This window comes from Homalodisca vitripennis, chromosome 4 (assembly GCF_021130785.1).
Source record: "Homalodisca vitripennis isolate AUS2020 chromosome 4, UT_GWSS_2.1, whole genome shotgun sequence".
NCBI classification, from domain to species: Eukaryota; Metazoa; Arthropoda; class Insecta; order Hemiptera; family Cicadellidae; genus Homalodisca; species Homalodisca vitripennis.
The window spans coordinates 205295792-205318722 of NC_060210.1; the positions used below are offsets into that span (position 1 = coordinate 205295792).

The 22931-nt window shown below is 35.3% G+C and overlaps 1 protein-coding gene across 1 annotated transcript in view; it reads right to left on the reverse strand.

The window, feature by feature from the left end:
• Window positions 1-22800, reverse strand: part of LOC124360938 (MATH and LRR domain-containing protein PFE0570w-like) — a 132648-nt gene extending 109848 nt beyond the window's left edge. The window contains exons 1-3 of the mRNA XM_046814955.1: window positions 22491-22800; window positions 10952-11142; window positions 6376-6556 (exon numbers count right to left, since the gene is read on the reverse strand). Of these exons, the coding sequence (XP_046670911.1) occupies window positions 6376-6556; window positions 10952-11142; window positions 22491-22650 (532 nt within the window). The 5' untranslated portion in view covers window positions 22651-22800. The remainder of the gene's footprint in view (window positions 1-6375; window positions 6557-10951; window positions 11143-22490) is intronic.
• Between the last annotated feature and the right edge of the window lie 131 nt (window positions 22801-22931).

A 22931-nucleotide genomic window follows, 5' to 3' on the forward strand; every position in this document is an offset into this window, starting at 1 on the left:
GCGTTACAAAGGTCATTTATATATATCAAGAAGAGAACTGCCCCTAACACCGATCCTTGTGGAACACCGTATTTAATTTTGCCCATTTCACTAAATACCACATTTATTCTGACACACTGTTTTCTATTTGATATATAACTCTCAAACCATTTATAAATCACTCCCCTTAAACCACAATTGTATAGTTTAGTAAGCAAAATTTGGTGATCTACCATGTCAAAAGCCTTTGTGATATCTAGGAAAAGACCACAGACTTTTTTTCAATCATTAATACCTTCTGAGACTTTTCCCATAAATTTTAAAAGTGCACTTTCAGTATCCATGCCTTGTCGAAACCCAAATTGATTATCACTGAAAAATTTAATTTTTTCAAGGAAACCGGTCAATTGCTTCTTCATTAATTTTTCAATTATCTTGGAAAATGATGATAATAAAGATATTGGCCTGTAGTTTCCACTTATCAGTTTGGAATCTTTCTTGTGAATTGGAATTACAACTGCTTCCTTCATTTTATCTGGAAAAACGCCCGTTTCAAAACTTAGGTTAATTATGTATACTAATACATGAATAATTTTGTTAGAATATCTTTTAATTATTTGTGAGCTAATTCCATCTATTCCTGGCGTTCCGTTTTTAAGCGAATTTATTGCATTATATAAATCTTGTTCTAAAACCGGATATAAGAACATTGATCGAGTTGGAGATCTCTCTGTAAAATAGTTTTTAAAATTCATAGTATAAAAATTGTGAGGCTTATATTGTTTTGTACTAAGCTTTTCAGCAACCGATAAAAAATAGTTATTAAACTCATTAGCGACGACATATGGATCATTTTCATAGGTGTTGTTAATATTTAACGCAATGTTGGAATTAGTGATGGATTTTTGTCCAGTGATTTCATTTAAAACTTTCCACGTCTCTCTAGAGTTACCTTTGTTTGTTTCAAAACGTCGGCGATAATAATTACTTTTTAGCAATCGAATATCTAACTGTAGCTTGTTTCTATATTCTTTGAAGTTTCGTTTAAGTAATTCATTATCAGGTTCCTTATTAAGCCTTTTAAGTAAAAGGTTTCTTATTTTAATACGCCTACAAGTAGATTCATCGATCCACGGTTTTAGTTTAACTATTTTAGTGTTTTTATTTTTAATTAAATCTTTGCTTTTATTCAATATATCTTGAAAAATACTATAAAATGTGTCAAATGCATTTGATGCGTTCTGTTCATTATATACTGCACTCCAGTCAGCTTTATCAAGCAATGAATTTAGATAGTTATGATTTACGTGATAAGAGGAGTTAGCCAGTTGTGCGACCTTGACCGAATTATCCTTCTCTCCACGCACCCAAACAGCTGATAAACAATGATCAGTTATGGCACAGTCAATCACAGCTGCTTCGACTGTAACTTTACTTTTGTTTCTTATTCTAACAAGTAAGTGATCAATGCATGTTTGTGACTTATCTGTGATTCTTGTAGGAATATTTACTAAAGATTCTAATCCATTACAAGCTAAGGTAATTTTATATTCTTCAATTATACTATTGTCATCCAATAAGTTTAAGTTTATGTCTCCTATAATAATTAAGTTATTGCATGATTTTACATCTTGAGTAGATGTGTAGGCTTTAAGTTCATCAATAAATATATCTGCAGACTGCTGTTGCAACCTATAAATACTAAGTAACTTAAAATAGCATCCATACATTTTAAAAGATAACTCTATCACATCAGCTGAATGAAATACAACATCAGACATATTTATAACAGTAAAAACTATTGTGTACAAATACAACCACTCCTCCAGCTCTATATTTTTCATTAGTTGTGTAGTAAGATTTATAATTTGGAATTTGATAAAAATTTTTCTCAGAGCTATTTATCCATATTTCTGTCAGAACAATTAATTTTGGAACATTATTTAAAGTTGACAATTCAGCTAAAAATGTGTCGAAATTCGCCCTCAAACTCCTTATATTCTGGTGGATTAAAACAAACCCAGAGTCTTTGTTAACAAAATCTATGTCTTCATAACATTGAGAACTACTTTGCATTTAATATAAAGAAAACAAAACAGTACTTCTAAGTATGTAGCTAATAAGTAGTTTAAAACACAATAGCAACATAAAATAACTATAATATAACTAATATTTGAACAGAAAAAGTCCAATTACATTACTCACAGTTTCACCAGGTCTGCTTGGCATGTCACAGTTGACACTGGGCCATTGTCTTCTTTTCTTAAAAATATTTTTCCACCCCTCACCCACAACCACTTGTAATGTTTCTGGAGCTTTACCTCTCTCGCCATGGCAAGCAATCTCCTTCTAGCCGGTGATAAGGGTTCATTAATATAGACTGGGATATCTGACTGCATTCCCAGATGCCTAGTAGAAAGCTTCTTCCCTTTCCTCTTTTGCAACATATTTTCAGCATCTATTTTTCTCACAAACTTAATTATGATGCCTGGGGGCCTATCTGAACCTGGCCTTTTGCGTAACAAATGACAGTTGTCAATCATTTGGTCAGTTATCTCCATACCAAGAGCTTGGCCTACAGATTTTACATGATCCATAACATCATTATCAGTTTCAGGTATCCCATGAATTTCAACACAGTTTTTTCTAGAGTATTGTTCCATTTCATCGACTTTATTTTCTAAAATAGAGACTCTATCTTTTAGTTTACTGTTTTCTGCTGCAAGAGTGTCAATTAGTTTCAAATAGTCATCTACTTTCTTATTGTTTTGTTTTACTGCCTCTGTGTTGTCATCAATCTTACTGTTCAATAATTCATAGGAGACATTTAAATCATTAAGCGAATTTTTGTACTCACTTTTAAGATCTTCAATAGCTTTGATAACATCTTGCAGTGAAAGAGTTCCTTCTGTAGCCTGAGACTCCAGCCGTAGACTGCTGCGCCTAGTTACTGCACAAGGCTCACACCTCCACACTATATTTTCACTTGCTAGATATTCAATGTCTGCTTTGCTTAGCCTAACACAAGACCCATGAAAGTCTTGAGGTTGCTTAATTGTGTGGAGTTTTCTTTTTTAATCAGTGGCACAACGATACTTTTTTTTGTTTATTTCCGGTATTCATGCTGCAATTTATAAGATAAGTTAATACTGGTGTAATAAAATTGTTTATTTTTTTTATAAGTTTGGTACTAAAGGAGTCAAATCCAGTTGATCATTTATTCTTAAGCTGATTGATAATATTTTCGACTTCTGTTTCTGTTGTTGGAAACATAAAAAAGGAATGAACGCAATGCACTGGCGAGACTAGCGCAGGTAGCGGCGCGAGCGCCAAGCAGCTTGCACAGTTTGTTGTTGTTTGTTCTTGACCGTGATAGTCAGCTGATACCACAACTCCGTTATCTTAAGTTATCTTATTGACGCCTTTTTACATTCCTACCCGTCAAAATGTTTATTATTTTCTATTGTTGTTACGAATCCCCCTTACAGTCACACAGTTTCTTGGAATAATATTGGTTTTTCTCAGTGTCAATTTAATATTTTAGGTTATTACAGAATCGAATGCAATAGATTTTAAATACATTATCATAAGGTCTCTTTCGGTTCTGTATAGTTTTTTCCTTTTTTTCCAATTTGTTTAATAACCTAGCTGTCATCCACGGACTTATTGACTTTGCCTTTATCACCTTGGAATTTGTTTTGTTAGATTTGCTACTACTATTTACTATGTCAGTAAAAATTTGGTTGAAAATGTCATAACAATAATTCACATCAAGTACAATTGTAGCAAAGTTCCCAATTGGTTTTCAGAGCTTTTCTCTAATCATGTTATAATCTAGACTAACCTGTGTGTTTAATCGGTCTTCCTTAATTTATATTTGTCTTCCAGCTTATTTCCCATTTCAAACCTATGGCACAGTGATCTGTCAGATCAATATCGAACACAGCACTTTTAAATGAATTTAATTTTCTGTGTTTAATAAAAATGTGATCGATACAGGATTGTGAACTGTGTGTAATTCTTGTTGGTGTATTGACCAGTAAGTTTCTAGATCTGTTTTAAAGTTAAGTTTAAGTGATGACTATTACAGGTTCTAATGAATTGTTTAAAAAATAAACCAGTCTTATTATTGACCAGTAAGTTTCTAGATCTGTTTTAAAGTTAAGTTTAAGTGATGACTATTACAGGTTCTAATGAATTGTTTAAAAATAAACCAGTCTTATTATTGACCAGTAAGTTTCTAGATCTGTTTTAAAGTTAAGTTTAAGTGATGACTATTACAGGTTCTAATGAATTGTTTAAAAATAAACCAGTCTTATTATTGACCAGTAAGTTTCTAGATCTGTTTTAAAGTTAAGTTTAAGTGATGACTATTACAGGTTCTAATGAATTGTTTAAAAATAAACCAGTCTTATTATTGACTAATCTCATTGATATCATATTTAGCAAGTTTTTGAAAGTTGTGGTAAAGAACAACTAATATTTTTTCATGAGATTTATTACATTAAAACAATTTGGTTTTCTTCTAAATTTAAGTTCACTACTTAAGCCATAGAATAGATAATAAAAGAGTATTTTTGATAACTTTGAAAATAGGTTTATATCATCTGCAACTTTATTTTACCTCACTAAAGCTTTTGACTTCTCCCATTCATTACTTGTTCACAAATTTGTTAGTTATGGATTTAAAAATAATTAATTACAGTTGATTTCCTCTTATTTAATTAATACAAAGCAAATGGTTGTAAAAGATCAAGAACAATCCAATTATAAAATTACTCAAAGTGGAGTTAGACAAGGATCTGTTTTAGAGGTCCATGCTTGTTTGTAGTTGTAAAAGATTTTGTTTTTAATACACCAAAGCAACTCAGTGTTATACACATGACAACCTTATTGAATCAAAGAAAATATTTTAAAAGTTATTATTAGGACAGTAACACTGAGGATAAGAGCCTGTATAACCTTTAGGATTATATCTGAACAATACTGTTAGATAGTACAGTGAGGAGTCATAAATACTCCAATATTACAGTAAACTACCTATACTTTCTTATTTATAGAGAAAGTTTGAGAATTGAATTTGTCTGTCAATGTTAAATGCAGCTTATTACGCCTCCTGTAATTCTCACCTATTCCACTTTGGGTCAATAGCCTCTTAAAAAAATGTGTTCATACAGCAGAAAGAAGCAAAAAGAATAGAAAAAATATTCCAAACAGACTCATGGGTAAAATATTTTTAACAACTTATAATAATTAATGTGTGCATGTATATATGTCAGTGTTAAGACATAATCAACAACTTTCAGTTTAGAACAACATTTGTACCAATGATAACAAAAGAAATTATACCATCCACATCCACACTATTTCTAAAGCTATAAGCAGATGTAAATAAAACTTGTTAATAAACTTCCACAGGATGCCTGTCTTATAAACTAAGTAATCCATAATCAGTACGAGTATTTCAAACTGATTAAAAGCACATCCCTCTTATTCTGTCAATACATTTTTGGCCTTTGTTACCTGAAGTTTTTAACCTTTTAAGGAGTGCGTGTAAACTCTACATAATGAGTACGGACGTCATGACGTTTAACCTCTGTATTTTTGTATTATCGTAAATGCATTGCTATTACTGATTGCCTTTAGGAAGATTAGTCTGTAAAGTGGTTCCATCTATCGGCAACATACTTAACCTCCATGTTTGTGCTCGCATTCACTTGTAATCTGATTTTACCACCTGATCGCAGTAGCCACCTGGTAGAAGCCACTGACTCACGGTCGCGTCGCGTGCGCACATCACTTTGCTGTCAGAATATGCCACCACATTATACGAGTACTAACCATTCCTTGTATACTGCATACTGTGGCCATATTTATCCTGTGAGAGTGACTTACCTGTATACTTGTTGATCTACCATCTAGCTTGTTACTGTGGTCCAAGTAGCAGGCAATATTGATCGAGTCTGTTGTAATGGGGAATAAGACATTTGATTTTGAAAAAGTAGAAATATTGACTTGTAGTCCTTTTTTATTAAGCTTTCAAATGTAAATACACATTTTTAAGAGATTTTAAAGTTTTTTATTTTTTACTCTTTTTGGTAATTTTTTGGATTTTATCCTTTACTCATTTTAGCCTATCAAAAGAAGACGTCATATAACGTCCATACTCCTAAAAGGGTTAATTATATTTAAACGAGTTAGGTGTTATTGTTTGTTAAATTTTTAGATAGCAATTTTATCGTTTCGAGCTTTGACAGACAGAGAGAATCACCTTTATTCCATCAGTATACAACACATTAAATGTATACAAATAAGAGTCTATAAAATTACTAAAATATGAGTTTGTAAACCTGACCTAAAAGTAATATTTACATTTTCAATATTTCATTGACTTACACAATCCATCGAGACACTTCTTGTACCGGTCTACACGACCCCAAGCCCAGTGCAGCAAGTTGGGTAGTGTACAGCCCGCCACCGCATGACTACCGTCCGACCAGTCGTGTACACAGCTACGCAGGAACCCCATCATGCCGTACTCCAGTGCCACGCACAGCAAGTATTCCCTTAGTTCCTTCTGTAAGCAACAAGTGGACATTAGTACTTCATTTTACATTGGTTAGCACAATAAAAATATAAATTTAATCTACACTACACTACACTTAGTACAAGAAACAACATTTATAACGTTTTATTTTGTAAGGTCTTTCAATAGCAAGGCTATCTTCTTGCTAACTATTTTAATTTTGATTTTTTTCTCTGTTTGAAAGTTATTTTATTTGGATTAGATACAGTTTTATCATACAGTGTTGATTACAATACTTCAAAAGGGGTGGTCCTTGTAGATCCAATAATATTTGGGTCACTCTAATGGAATCTGATGAGTATGGGACACTTTGTTGAGTCTGAGGTAGAAGTGTTACATCTTCATACAGTGTTGATTACAATACTTCAAAAGGGGTAGTCCTTGTAGATCAAATAATATTTGGGTCACTCTAATGGAATCTGATGAGTATGGGACACTTTGTTGAGTCTGAGGTAGAAGTGTTACATCTTCATACAGTGTTGATTACAATACTTCAGAATGGGTGGTCCTTGTAGATCAAATAATATTTGGGTCACTCTAATGGAATCTGATGAGTATGGGACACTTTGTTGAGTCTGAGGTAGAAGTGTTACATCTTCATACAGTGTTGATTACAATACTTCAGAATGGGTGGTCCTTGTAGATCAAATAATATTTGGGTCACTCTAATGGAATCTGATGAGTCTGGGACACTTTGTTGAGTCTGAGGTAGAAGTGTTACATCTTCATACAGTGTTGATTACAATACTTCAAAAGGGGTAGTCCTTGTAGATCAAATAATATTTGGGTCACTCTAATGGAATCTGATGAGTATGGGACACTTTGTTGAGTCTGAGGTAGAAGTGTTACATCTTCATACAGTGTTGATTACAATACTTCAGAATGGGTGGTCCTTGTAGATCAAATAATATTTGGGTCACTCTAATGGAATCTGATGAGTATGGGACACTTTGTTGAGTCTGAGGTAGAAGTGTTACATCTTCATACAGTGTTGATTACAATACTTCAGAATGGGTGGTCCTTGTAGATCAAATAATATTTGGGTCACTCTAATGGAATCTGATGAGTCTGGGACACTTTGTTGAGTCTGAGGTAGAAGTGTTACATCTTCATACAGTGTTGATTACAATACTTCAGAATGGGTGGTCCTTGTAGATCAAATAATATTTGGGTCACTCTAATGGAATATGATGAGTCTGGGACACTTTGTTGAGTCTGAGGTAGAAGTGTTACATCTTCATACAGTGTTGATTACAATACTTCAGAATGGGTGGTCCTTGGAGATCAAATAATATTTGGGTCACTCTAATGGAATCTGATGAGTCTGGGACACTTTGTTGAGTCTGAGGTAGAAGTGTTACATCTTCATACAGTGTTGATTACAATACTTCAGAATGGGTGGTCCTTGTAGATACAATAATATTTGGGTCACTCTAATGGAATCTGATGAGTATGGGACACTTTGTTGAGTCTGAGGTAGAAGTGTTACATCTTCATACAGTGTTGATTACAATACTTCAGAATGGGTGGTCCTTGTAGATCAAATAATATTTGGGTCACTCTAATGGAATCTGATGAGTATGGGACACTTTGTTGAGTCTGAGGTAGAAGTGTTACATCTTCATACAGTGTTGATTACAATACTTCAGAATGGGTGGTCCTTGTAGATCAAATAATATTTGGGTCACTCTAATGGAATCTGATGAGTCTGGGACACTTTGTTGAGTCTGAGGTAGAAGTGTTACATCTTCATACAGTGTTGATTACAATACTTCAGAATGGGTGGTCCTTGTAGATCAAATAATATTTGGGTCACTCTAATGGAATATGATGAGTCTGGGACACTTTGTTGAGTCTGAGGTAGAAGTGTTACATCTTCATTCAGTGTTGATTACAATACTTCAGAATGGGTGGTCCTTGTAGATCAAATAATATTTGGGTCACTCTAATGGAATCTGATGAGTCTGGAACACTTTGTTGAGTCTGAGGTAGAAGTGTTACATCTTCATACTGTGTTGATTATAATACTTCAGAAGGGGTGATCCTTGTACATCACACAATATTTGGGATACTTTAATGCAATCTTATACGACTGACCTAACCTAACCTAATCTGATGGACTTGACATTTTCTGTAAACTGTTTCCACGTATTTTTGCCTATTTTTAAGATAGTTAAGTAAACCAATTTAGTTCTTTTTTGACTATTCCTAAATTCTTGAATTTGTTTAACGACAGCGCATGGGATACACTGTCAAAGGCACGTGATAAATCAAGGAAAATACCTATAACTTTTTTTCTGGCATAAACTGAATTTATAATATTTTCAATGAATTCTATACTTGCTATAACAGTTTATTTGCCTGGTAAAAACCCATGCTGTTCTTGATCTAATAACTTATTTGATTCTAAAAATGTAAGTAATTGATTATAAACGATACGTTCAAAGATTTTTGAGAAGGAGGGTAGAATCGACACTGGTAAATAACAAGAAACTTCTTTTGTATAATCTTTTTTAAAGGTTGGGATGACTTTTGATATTTTTAGCTTTGAGTGAAAATATCCAGAAATAAGAGAAGAACTAATCAAATGTGTTCAAGGTTTCTTGATGAATTTTACAGAACCTTTAATTACTGTGATTAGAATTTCATCTACACCGGCAGAGTACTTACTTTTAAAAGAGAGAACGATCTCTTCTACTTCTTTTTCAGTTACTGGTTTGAAAAAAATGTCTTTTTCATATTGCAATTGAAGTTTAGTTGGACTTGACTAATCTTTTGTGGCTTTATATTTGGTACTACATCAATCTTCATTCACAATTTCACGAACCATAAAATGGTTGTATAAAATACGATGTTTGGAGATTAATCAGTTCTTAATTCAAGGAGCTTTACTTAATAATTCTTGGAGATGGATATGTTGTATTTGAAATTTTCTTGGTTCTCAGGAAGATTCCCGGCCTATTCCCCGTTTTTCCTGGTCCATTGAATTTCCGGTTTCCCACACACATTCAATCTATAGCTATAGCACCCGAAATCCCAAATTTAGTTTTTCATTTAGCATTATAACTACAGAGTATAATCACTTTTATGAAAGTACTCACACTTGATATATACATACAGGCTTATAGAGTAATAATATTGCTAAATAACATCATTTATGAAATCAAATATTTTAAAAAAATGTTTGCCAGAACATCACAAAATGTACAACACTTGTCAAAGTACTAATTGAAATTTTAAACATCCACACCACATCAAAACCTCAATTAGAGATACAATTCTCTCACTCATACCACTTCCAGTACCGGTTGTCAGCATACAGATTGTGCAGTCACCCAGTCGTATGCCATAAACTCGTCAGCACCATAAAATGCTTGGGACACTAAAACGCATTTTAAAAGCGCTTTTAATGTCTTGGCCATCGATACATTTTTAACTGATTCTTGCACTTGTTGACAAAACGAACTCCTGCCTGTGAGGGTAAGTTTTCATAAATCACAGTCCTGTGCTGATGGTTCGGTAAATATCTCTGCCTCTTGTTTCATACGCACGTATGTCTCGACCACTTGTCATGGTACATTAAGACATGCAAAATAAAGTTGCCTCTAAAATGTAGAGGCTCCAAGAGTATGCAGTTGCAGTTTAATCCTATTTTTGTGGATTATATGTTACTTTTTACACAAAAAGTAATATGATGCCATAGTGACGTCATTAGTAATAATGATATTGACACGCGAAATACTTACCAAATATTTATACCAATTGAAACATTTGGGAGCCTGGTGGAAATCAGGTACTAATTAGAACAGCTAATTACAAATCAGCTGAAACTCAAATCGTAAACATACAACTCATAAGTCTGCACTCAGTTGGCTAACAAATTTATACTGTCTGCGATTTTCTTACTGCTGTCACGGTTACCCAGAATACCAATGTAAAAATGTTCACTATCGCTCAGCCAAATCACATAGAGTGACATGACCATCATTTAACTTGGTGTTGCTTATATATAAATAATGCGTAATGCAATATTTCAACACTAAAGATTAGTTTGTTCTCGAGGTATTATGCATACAGACAGACAGAAGTTTAATTCTTCCACTTCCTCGAGTGATAGGTTTTACTAATGCTCAGCTAATGACAAACAGAATCATTAAAATTATTTATGACACCTGATTTTCTTTTAATTTTAAGTACCAACATAAATAATTAGACGTAATATGATTAGAAATTTAATTCTCAACAAAGAGACATTTTCTTATTTACAAATAAATAAAAATAGCGGCATAGTGATTTTTGTCCTGCACAATTTCTTCACACAATCGAACCGCTGCTACTTTTGAATTTCAAATTAAAAAATGTTTATGAACAAAATATTACACTCACACTGTGAGAAGAGTTAGGGCTACTGACATCCAAGAGTAAAGGTTTGATGCCGGCCTGAATGCAGAGCTTGTATAGACGGGACGGCAAGAGCAACGCACTGGGACCTCCATCCTTTATTGCCTGCAGGCACACCTCTTGAGTGCCGTGGTGGACACAAGTCGTCACCTGAGTCTGCTGGAGGCACACACACTCTGTAACAGGTGTGCACAAAGACACATTACAACATCCATGAGCAAAGGTTTGATGAAGGCCTGAATGCAGAGCTTGTATAGGCAAGAGCAACGCACTGGGACCTCAATCCTTTATAGCCTGCAGGCACACCTCTTGAGTGCCGTGGTGGACACAAGTCGTCACCTGAGTCTGCTGGAGGCACACACACTCTGTAACAGGTGTGCACAAAGACACATTACAACATCCATGAGCAAAGGTTTGATGAAGGCCTGAATACAGAGCTTGTATAGGCAAGAGCAACGCACTGGGACCTCCATCCTTTATAGCCTGCAGGAGGCACACACACTCTGTAACAGGTGTGCACAAAGACACATTACAACATCCATGAGCAAAGGTTTGATGAAGGCCTGAATGCAGAGCTTGTATAGGCAAGAGCAACGCACTGGGACCTCCATTCTTTATTGCCTGCAGGCACACCTCTTGAGTGCCGTGGTGGACACAAGTCGTCACCTGAGTCTGCTGGAGGCACACACACTCTGTAACAGGTGTGCACAAAGACACATTACAACATCCATGAGCAAAGGTTTGATGAAGGCCTGAATGCAGAGCTTGTATAGGCAAGAGCAACGCACTGGGACCTCCATCCTTTATAGCCTGCAGGCACACCTCTTGAGTGCCGTGGTGGACACAAGTCGTCACCTGACTCATCCAGCTCATGCAAAATTGCCAAAAGGTTTAAAAAAATTTATAATAACCTTGGATTCAAGATAATTAGGTAATTAAGATAAGATTCAAGATAATTAGGTATTTTGTAATGTTGGAATAATTTTTATATTGTTCTGTAAGCATAAAAAAGATCAATAAAACTACAACATTTTTTGTTTTTCTAAGCATACATATGACACACACATCAATAATGAAAGTAATTAGAATATTAAGCAAGCAAAAATACAATTTCCTTTCAGGCTTTGTTTAAATGTCAAGGATGAAATAAATAGTTCATGGTGAACCTTATTCTTTTAAAATGTTCTAAACTACTATTTACTTCAATACCAGCATAATAACTATACTGTTTGTGTTGTTGTGAATTCCACTTCTGTTATGTTTTCAGTAATATACTAAAAGATCAGTAATTCAGTAAAATACTTCTAAGTACCAGATTGTGAGCTTCTACAGTACTATAGCACAGATCTCATCCCCCTAATAAACGATCAAGTGCTTCTTAAGTACCAGATTGTCAGCTTCTACAGTACTATAGCACAGATCTCATCCCCCTAATAAATGATCAAGTGCTTCTTAAGTACCAGATTGTGAGCTTCTACAGTACTATAGCACAGATCTCATCCCCCTAATAAACGATCAAGTGCTTCTTAAGTACCAGATTGTGAGCTTCTACAGTACTATAGCACAGATCTCATCCCCCTAATAAACGATCAAGTGCTTCTTAAGTACCAGATTGTGAGCTTCTACAGTACTATAGCACACATATCTCATCCCCCTAATAAATGATCAAGTGCTTCTTAAGTACCAGATTGTGAGCTTCTACAGTACTATAGCACAGATCTCATCCCCCTAATAAACGATCAAGTGCTTCTTAAGTACCAGATTGTGAGCTTCTACAGTACTATAGCACAGATCTCATCCCCCTAATAAATGATCAAGTGCTTCTTAAGTACCAGATTGTGAGCTTCTACAGTACTATAGCACAGATCTCATCCCCCTAATAAACGATCAAGTGCTTCTTAAGTACCAGATTGTGAGCTTCTACAGTACTATAGCACAGATCTCATCCCCCTAATAAATGATCAAGTGCTTCTTAAGTACCAGATTGTGAGCTTCTACAGTACTATAGCACAGATCTCATCCCCCTAATAAACGATCAAGTGCTTCTTAAGTACCAGATTGTGAACGATCAAGTGCTTCTTAAGTACAGTACCAGATAAGTACCAGATTGTCAGCTTCTACAGTACTATAGCACAGATCTCATCCCCCTAATAAACGATCAAGTGCTTCTTAAGTACCAGATTGTGAGCTTCTACAGTACTATAGCACAGATCTCATCCCCCTAATAAATGATCAAGTGCTTCTTAAGTACCAGATTGTGAGCTTCTACAGTACTATAGCACAGATCTATTATAACTAAGGTATAAGATCCAACATAATATTATAATATTATCTCAAAAGACCAAGCTTTTAACATGTTCGCTACCACAATGTTAAGAAAAGTCGTATATCTATAGACCAGCCGGCTCAAATATGAGCTGCACGGTTTCTACCTGTGAACTGGCGTCCGAAATATGCGGAGCACCTCAAATAAACTGACGTCCACAGTCACATTTGCACTGCTGTTTGCATGCCACTATTATTACCTTGAAAAATCACTGGTCTATTTTAGAAGCTTGATACTTTTGTATTGGTCTATGGGGATGTCTGGCCAACATGGGGGACGCTTGGTCTCTGGATATCTTAAAAATTACGTCCCGTACAGTTAGTAAACTTGTTCTTGTAGCCTACATTGTTCTTGTTGTAAATCTCACAACATGGGCTTCTTTCTTCTGAAATAGGGTTGAGGTTAAGTTTTGTTAGTGTTTAGAAACTATTGTTGAACAAAATGGAACGAAATAAGAAACGTAAGCTTGTGTGTACTAACAGTGACATTGATTGTGAGCTGAGTAATAGTGACTGTGAATCTGACTCAAATTCTTTGTTTTCATCGATGGACAGAGTGAGTAAGTTCTGACCTCTAATCGTAGTGATGATAGTAGTGTAGTAGGACAAAATTAATTAATTGCCATTGAGGCTAATGAAATTGTAAATAACACTGTCACTGACGTAATTGAACAGTCTCAAAATAGTCTGGCAAATGATTCTAACATGCAGTTCGTAACAAATGAAGTGCACAATGCCTATGTTAGTTCAGTTGGTTGTTGGACAAACACAATGTTCCACTAGTTCATGAGTTTACAGGTGAAGAACAAATACACTTACAAACAACAGATCCTGTTGAAGTTTTTGGTGCTATTTTTGACAACGTTCTCCTAGAAAAAAGTAGTCACTTTGACAAATAAGAGAGTATCAATCATTCGAGGAATACCTCTTCCTAAATATGCGTCATTGAACGTTTGGGAGAATGTCAATATCGAAGAAATTAAAAAGTTTTTGGGTTTGTACATGTTGATGGGTACTAGAGCCCATGCCGAGGAATCCTCGCTCTCGCCACTCTTCAGTCTGCTCATATTCCCGAGAAGCTGGAAAAGCGTCCGAGGTGCCATGTTTGCAGAGAGAGAAACCAGAAGAGGAAGCAAACATTTTATACCTGCTCCGTCTGCAGAGACTCAAATAACAAACCGTTTGGCCTATGCATGACAACTTGTTATAACCAGTGGCACAATAATTAGACTATGAATGTGTGAGCACTTAAATATAATGTAACGTGGTACATTCTAAATATTTGTGTAAATTTAATAACTTATATAATTGTTCACTTATTTTGTAAGATAGTTATAAGATATGGGTTAACAGTCGTGTACTATGCAGTGGCGTATATAGAAAAATATTTTGGGGGGGCTGAAATACCGGGGGGTTTGGGGGGTATGGAATACCCCCCAGTAGAAGGGGGGTCCGGGGGTCCTCCCCCGGGAAAATTTTGCCAATTTAAGTCTTAAAAACACAGGTTTAAGGTTTTTGGCATGTATAAACGCTAAAATGGAAAGAATGAAAATCACTCTTTCGGAGAGATTTTTAAGTTTTTCATGGCGAGTTTCCTTCTTTTCGAGCAGGTTTCACTTTTCCATTTTAGCGTTATTATGTTTATATAGAAGGACCTGTATCCTTTGTATATTATTTTTGTATAAAATTAAAATTCAAAACTTAAGTGTCTGCTAGTTTGGTAGTTTTCAGTTGTTAAAATAGAAAATAATAGAGGCTATAAAGTCCTATTTTTAAAATCTTTGGTTTAAAATAGTTGTTATACAAAGAAATATATTGTCCTACGTATCTAAAACACAACACACCACAATATTATAAGTTTGAAACTAATAAATGTTGACTATATACTATATTTATTTTAGCAATTGAATTGTTATTTTAGTTTTTTTTAATTTTACCTTAATGAAATCAGAAATAGTAATTTCAGTATGCACACAATTCAAATATTTATATCGTTAAAAAACTAAAATCTCAAACAGCCTTCCAAGCTACAATAACCAGTTATTGTAGGCCTACTTTATGAACTGTTACAAGGGAAGAAAATGAAATATAGCTAAAAGTATTCATGAAACACTGTTTATTGTCATTTTACAAAACAAAATCCAAATTTCTAGACTTCAGTGAAAATTGTTTTAAAACTTCCTCATCAGTTATGGTAATGTCTCTATGAATAGATAAAAGTGCAAGACCATTCAACCTGTTTTCCGAAGTTGTGTTTCTCAGATACGTTTTAAGTCTTCGGAGAGATGAAAAGCTCCTTTCTGCAGAAGCCACTGAAACGGGTAAAACCGCTAACAATTTCAAAATATTAAACATGTTTGGGAAATAGTCTTTATCACATTTTTCAAGAGCAGAAATTGCAGTTTTTGGCAAACTTTCTTTTTCTTCACGATTCCACTTTTGTTTCCACAGTAGAAATTCACTTCGTACCTCATCTCTGAAAGATAGATCTTTTTCATAAAACGTCAGGGCAGGTTCCAGGGATGAAAATTCCGTTTTAATGCAGTGCTCAGGAAGAACATTCTGTAGTGAGTCGATTACTTCCCTGTGGTTTTTAAAACGCTCCTGAAGTGAACAGCAGAAATCGTCAAGGTATGGTATATACACTACACGCCGGTAGTATTCTTCCACGTTTGTATAAGGAGTATTGCAGCGATTAGTTTGCTTGCGACATGTACGGGGGGTTTCCTCTTTGATACCTAATTTGTCAGTGCTTACTTTTAGCTCACTGAACAAAGCCTGGAATGTCTCTTCTGCTTTGCTTCGCCTTTCCTTTACTAGTTCCAATACATTGGAAATCTGTTTGTTGGCTTGAGCAAGATCTATATTTTTCTTTTGGAGCATCTCTGAAAGGCGGATAGTCAAAGAAAGCAAGTTGTTCAAAATAAAAAGACATGCAACAAACTGAAAACTGGTCACGGAGGCAATTAGTGTGTGTGCTTTTACAGAAGCTTCTGCAGTCGATTCTTCTTCAATAGTTGATAGAGCGGTAATTATAGGCTCCAAAGCTTCTTTAAACATTATAACTGAATCGTGGCGTTGCACCCAGCGAGTCTCACACAGACATATAAGTTTTTTTCTTTTCATCTCAGGGCAGCATTCAGAAATACTTGACTTAAGTATCGCAGTTCTCTTAGCTGACTTGTGAAAGAAACTACACACCTCACTGATGACACCCATACAATTCCTTATCATAGGGATTTTTGATGCATCAGATAGACATAAGTTAAGAGAGTGAGAGGAACAATGTGTGTATATGGCTGAGGGTACTTTTTCACTTATGTATGCTTGTACCCCTCTGAACTGGCCACTCATGACAGAAGCCCCATCATATCCTTGACCACGTAAATTGTTTAAATCAAGTCCAAGACTGGTTAGACTTGACATTAATGTATTGGCTAAACCTTGACCTGTTACATCATACACGGGTACAAAAGCCAGAAAATCTTCCCTAATTTTAAACAATTCCTCGTCAACATATCGGACACAGAGGGAAAATTGTTCAATTTGGCTAATGTCTGTTGTCTCATCTGCTAATACTGAATAAAATACAGATTTTCTCACGTTGGATACAATTTTTGACTGTATTTGGGAACCAAAAATACCTATAATTTCATTTTGGATAACAGAACTAGTATACATAGTTTTGCCACCACCAGTTTCTAGCTGTGTTTTAAGATTATTGTCCCCGTAATTAGCCCTGTACCTTAATAAAGAGCGAAAATTACCATCATTTTGTATAGGCTCGTCAAGATCCACTCTTCCACCATCACGATGCCCTCTAAGAGCAATTTGTTGCCTTCCACAAAATCTAATTGTCTGGATTATCGGTATAATTCTATTTTTGTTTTCCTGAACATTCATTTTTCTCTGCATGTTGATACTGTTTATCACACTTTCTGTTTTTCCATGTACTAAGGATTTTACGTCTTCAGCCATTAACATTGCAGTTTTATGATATTGTTTATTTTCATGTTGCATGAAAACCTCCCTAGCTTTCTTAAGCTTTGTAGTAAGTGGTTTTGATACTAATACTCCTAAACTCTGATGGTTTCCTTTCCCACCTGTGTTGTGTGAGAAAAAAACACAATATTTACACAGGGCCCCTTCCTTTGCTTCCGAATAAGCTAACCATTTGAAGTCTTCCAACCACTTATATTGAAAACTTCTGTTATTTTCAACTTTAGGAAATTCGTAACTACGTTGAGGCTTCCAACAGTTCTCAATAATTGAAATTTTCTCTTCATTTTGAAGTGAAAAGGAAGTTGAGGAGCAGTAATGACCAATATCATTGATATTGTGAACTAACAAAGTGTGATTACTCTCGTTAAGGTTATGTTCAATTTCACCTGTGTGATCCTTGATCTCAACAACGCTGCCAGTTGATGTAGCACAAGTGGAGGGACTCGGTGTTATTTCAAACGATGTCTGCTCGTCGATCTCAGACGAAACACGTTTTTTCTTCACGAAAAAAGCTTGAATCGAACTCTGTCTCTTCATTTTAAATGTTTAATGTAGCCTATGTACTTCACACGTAAACTGTCAACTATAAAGTAATCAGATCATGTTTAAATAACGCGACAACAAAACATATCACTTGATAACAGTCACTACAATCACAGCACATATGCATACAGCACTTAAAATGTCACCACGGGTGATACGCACTAGACAACAGCAGACAATGGCGTGGTAGTGCGGAATGAGGTCAGGTGTGGTGGGAGTGGGTGGGGGGTTGTAGGAGGAGGAGGGTTGCTAGGCAGCGGGGCCGCGGCGACACGTCATCGTCATATACGCATGCCTGGCGCTGGCACTACACGAGCGGCCGACGCGACAGTCAGGAGCGTCAGGCTACCTCGCACTCTTTACAGTTGCAACGCTTATTTGCATGCTTACAAAATATTAGTAATTTCAACCTCTGAAAAAAATAAATATTGAATATTGTTAGGTATCATAATGTATTCTTAAAATTCCACTATAAACTATAATACTAATGTAGTCGAAAGTATAGAAGCACAGCTTATTGAAAATAAAAATAAATTATCGTATATAAGTTATAATATTTTTTTTGTGTTTCAAATTTCGGGGGGGGCTCGAGCCCCCTGAGCCCCCCCCTTATATACGCCCTTGGTACTATGTCTTGTAGAGTAAAATGAATCCCATTTGTGTTTTTGTACCATGAAATAAAATAAACTTTATTTCTACTTTATTTTCTAATATTCTACTCTTTGAATTTCTAAAATTCAAATTCTTGTAAGCCTATAGCCTAATAAGATATGTATAATAAGACATTCAATAAACTAATATTTATGTGACTCTGTTGTTTGAGCTTTTGTACCATGAAATAAAATACTCTCTTGTACAAAAAGATATGCATGTTTGATTGAAACTTACCCTAAAACCTACAGTAACTGACAAATAAATAGTGGCTCATATATGGGATGCTTGGTCTATGTTAAGATTGTTATGCTATAGACCGAGCGTCTCATGTATGCGCCACTGTAAAAATTATGCAAATCAGCAATATATCAAATAAGAACAGTATAGACTTAGATTTTAGGGTCATAATCAATCATAAGATATATAAATTTCTATTAAGTAAATCTTGACAGGATCAATGTGACACCGTATCAAACCACACATACCAAACAGGATTGGTATTTTCATCAATCATGTTTGTTAAATCTGGGAAAGAAAGAATACAAGCTATTTCCATTTATGGTATAATAATAACAATAGTGCACAAAATAATATTATTTGTCATTATTCTCAATTATATAGTTATGATTTTCTGCAATTGTTCAGATATCAAATTGTCAGCTTCCTGTCAGCTCTAAAAATGTTCTAAAAATTTAAAAACCTAACCCCAAATACAAAAGCGGAGACACTGTGGAAGTTGGTACAACAAAATCGTTCTTGTTCTTATATTTATTTGGATTTTAATGGATTTTAAAGGTATTGAACATATTGTATTACATGAATTGAATGTGTCATATGACTGCACAGAAAAATCAGATTTTGTAAATAAATGAATTCAGTACTTTTCTTGACATTTGCCATTGTTCAGTGATAAAAATATCAGTAACACTATATTTTGAGATCTGAAATGTGATCTCTAACCTGTAATACAGGTCTATGTGAATAAAGGACATTTATGGATATTTAGTACGGTTCATTCTTGGCACCTCAGCATCAATGTGGAGAGAAGCAGTCAAATCATAGCTGGACTTCCAAGTACTTACTGCTGCAGAGATTCTACAAAGTTCATTCAACAACGTTTGAAAGAAAGCCAATATAACTACAACTATCTACTACTGAAGCTGCAGAGATTCTATTGTCTTTATATTCTAGAAGTGAGGCTATGTGTAGGTAAAGCCTACTAAGTCATCATTCATCAACGTTTGAAAGAAAGCCAACATAACTACAACTATCTACTACTGAAGCTGCAGAGATTCTATTGTCTTTATATTCTAGAAGTGAGGCTATGTGTAGGTACAGCCTACTAAGTCATCATTCAACAACGTTTGAAAGAAAGCCAACATAACTACAACTATCTACTACTGAAGCTGCAGAGATTCTATTGTCTTTATATTCTAGAAGTGAGGCTATGTGTAGGTACTGCCTACTAAGTCATCATTCAACAACGTTTGAAAGAAAGCCAACATAACTACAACTATCTACTACTGAAGCTGCAGAGATTCTATTGTCTTTATATTCCAGAAGTGAGGCTATGTGTAGGTAAAGCCTACTAAGTCATCATTCATCAACGTTTGAAAGAAAGCCAACATAACTACAACTATCTACTACTGAAGCTGCAGAGATTCTATTGTCTTTATATTCTAGAAGTGAGGCTATGTGTAGGTAAAGCCTACTAAGTCATCATTCAACAACGTTTGAAAGAAAGCCAACATAACTACAACTATCTACTACTGAAGCTGCAGAGATTCTATTGTCTTTATATTCCAGAAGTGAGGCTATGTGTAGGTACAGCCTACTAAGTCATCATTCAACAACGTTTGAAAGAAAGCCAACGTAACTACAACTATCTACTACTGAAGCTGCAGAGATTCTATTGTCTTTATATTCTATAAGTGAGGCTATGTGTAGGTACAGCCTACTAAGTCATCATTCAACAACGTTTGAAAGAAAGCCAACATAACTACAACTATCTACTACTGAAGCTGCAGATATTCTATTGTTTTTATATTCCAGAAGTCCTTTTCTTGATTTATGTGAATAATATCCATGCGTCAGCCTTATATGGGAAAATCATTCAATACGCAGATGACACGACTCTCTGTTTCCGGGCTGATTCTCTAACTACATTGGAGATTCAAACCTTCATTGATCTTAACTCCTGCATTCAAAATTTTCTGGTAAATAATCTCAAAACTAATTATGAAAAGACAAATTACATCAACTTCTGTTTACGCGGGTTGAATACTTATGAAACCCCAACAGTAATGATGGATAACATTGTTCTGGAAGAAACTGATTCTGCTAAATTTCTAGGAATACACCTAGATAAAGGGTTAACCTGGAAAGTTCACATTGAAAGTGTATGTGCTAAATTGGCAACTGGAATTTTTGTCCTTCGCAATTTATCAAAGTTTTGTACATCTGATGTCTTAATGATGGCTTACTATGGATTAATATTTCCATACCTGTCGTACGGAATTTCTCTGTGGGGCAGTTGTGCCATATCAAACTTGGAAAGAGTATTCAGACTGCAGAAAAAAGCTGTTCGAATCATCGCAAAATTGAACAACAGAGAGTCATGTCGAAGTGCCTTCAGGGAGCTCAACTTGCTAACTCTACCCAGCTTGTATATTTTAGAGACTTCATTTTACTGTCGATTTCAGTGTATATTGACGCAGGGCAGTGATATACACAAATACGAGACAAGAGCTCGGGGGCGCTTTCGAGCCCGACAGCATAGAACAGCAGCATTTGAACGCCTCCCTTCTCAAGCTGGGATCAAATTCATTAACAATCTCCCTGAAACACTAAATTTAGAAACAAATCCAAAAAAATTTAAAACCCAATTAAAACACTACCTGGTGTCTTGTGCTTTTTACTCAGTTGGCGAGTTCATGGAGCACACTTGGGATTGATATTCACGGCAGTGTTGCAATCCTGGGGGTTGATCCCACGAATTATGAATTTTGTATGTGTATGAATATGTGCCTGCGTGCAACTGTATGGAAAGTCGAGTGAATGGATTTAGTTTTTAAGATAAATACCGTAAATAATTGGTATTATTGACTATTGCAATACAATGTAATATATATTGTCAACGCAATAAAATATATTCTATTCTAAGTGAGGCTACGTGTAGGTACTGCCTACTAAGTCATCATTCAACAACGTTTGAAAGAAAGCCAACATAACTACAACTATCTACTACTGAAGCTGCAGAGATTCTATTGTTTTTATATTCTAGAAGTGAGGCTATGTGTAGGTACTGCCTACTAAGGCATCATTCAACAACGTTTGAAAGAAAGCCAACATAACTACAACTATCTACTACTGAAGCTGCAGAGATTCTATTGTCTTTATATTCTAGAAGTGAGGCTATGTGTAGGTACTGCCTACTAAGTCATCATTCAACAACGTTTGAAAGAAAGCCAACATAACTACAACTATCTACCACTGAAGCTGCAAAGAAAGAATGGAAAGAAACTGAAAAAGGAGCTCCAATAATGTTTTACAAATCTTGTACAAATAATTTTAAAACAATTTTAAATTTTCCCTTAAGTAATTTTGCAAAATGTAACATGTTTTATGGCAAGTTTTTATAACAATCTTTTAACATTGATGTATTAACTTTACACCATTAACGAAAATGTAAATAAAGAAGTTGTGTTTATTGTCTATACATTAAGAATCCACTTATCGCTTGGAAGAAAATATTGGTGCTTGTGATTTAGATGTTTAAACGATTATTGGATACTTTCCTTGATTCTGGATCTACATTGAATTTCTTACACCTGACTAAGATGATGGATTTCAATCCTTAAAACTTAGTGTTTTACATTATGTAACATAAAATTATGGCAAATATCCGAAATCCTATTATCCGTTCAATCCTTCAATTAACAATAACAAACTTAAAAAGAATCTTCTAAGTGTTATAGTTTTTTCACCACAGTGATCTTACGGAAGGTGGTAGCAGTAGGGAAGAAGTGCTCATCAACCGGTTGGAGGGTGGCAAACTGTCGGATAGAACTCTGGACGACACTGACGTCCAGCAGAGGTCCGTCCGGCAGGCAGAAGTGTGCCATGAAGTGGGAGTATTCGATGTCCGATGACTGGGGCATGTATTCACGATACCACTGGTTCAGGTCGAACAGAGTCAGTTGTGTGAAGGTGGCCAACTGGTTAGGAACCCATACTTCCCACACGATGGACAACAGGCTGGCCGTGGCCTCCTCACTGGACGCTTCTGTCAAACAATGGCACACTGTTACTTATCACTATGGACATGTATTCACGATACCACTGGTTCAGGTCGAACAGAGTCAGTTGTGTGAAGGTGGCCAACTGGTTAGGAATCCATACTTCCCACACGATGGACAACAGGCTGGCCGTGGCCTCCTCA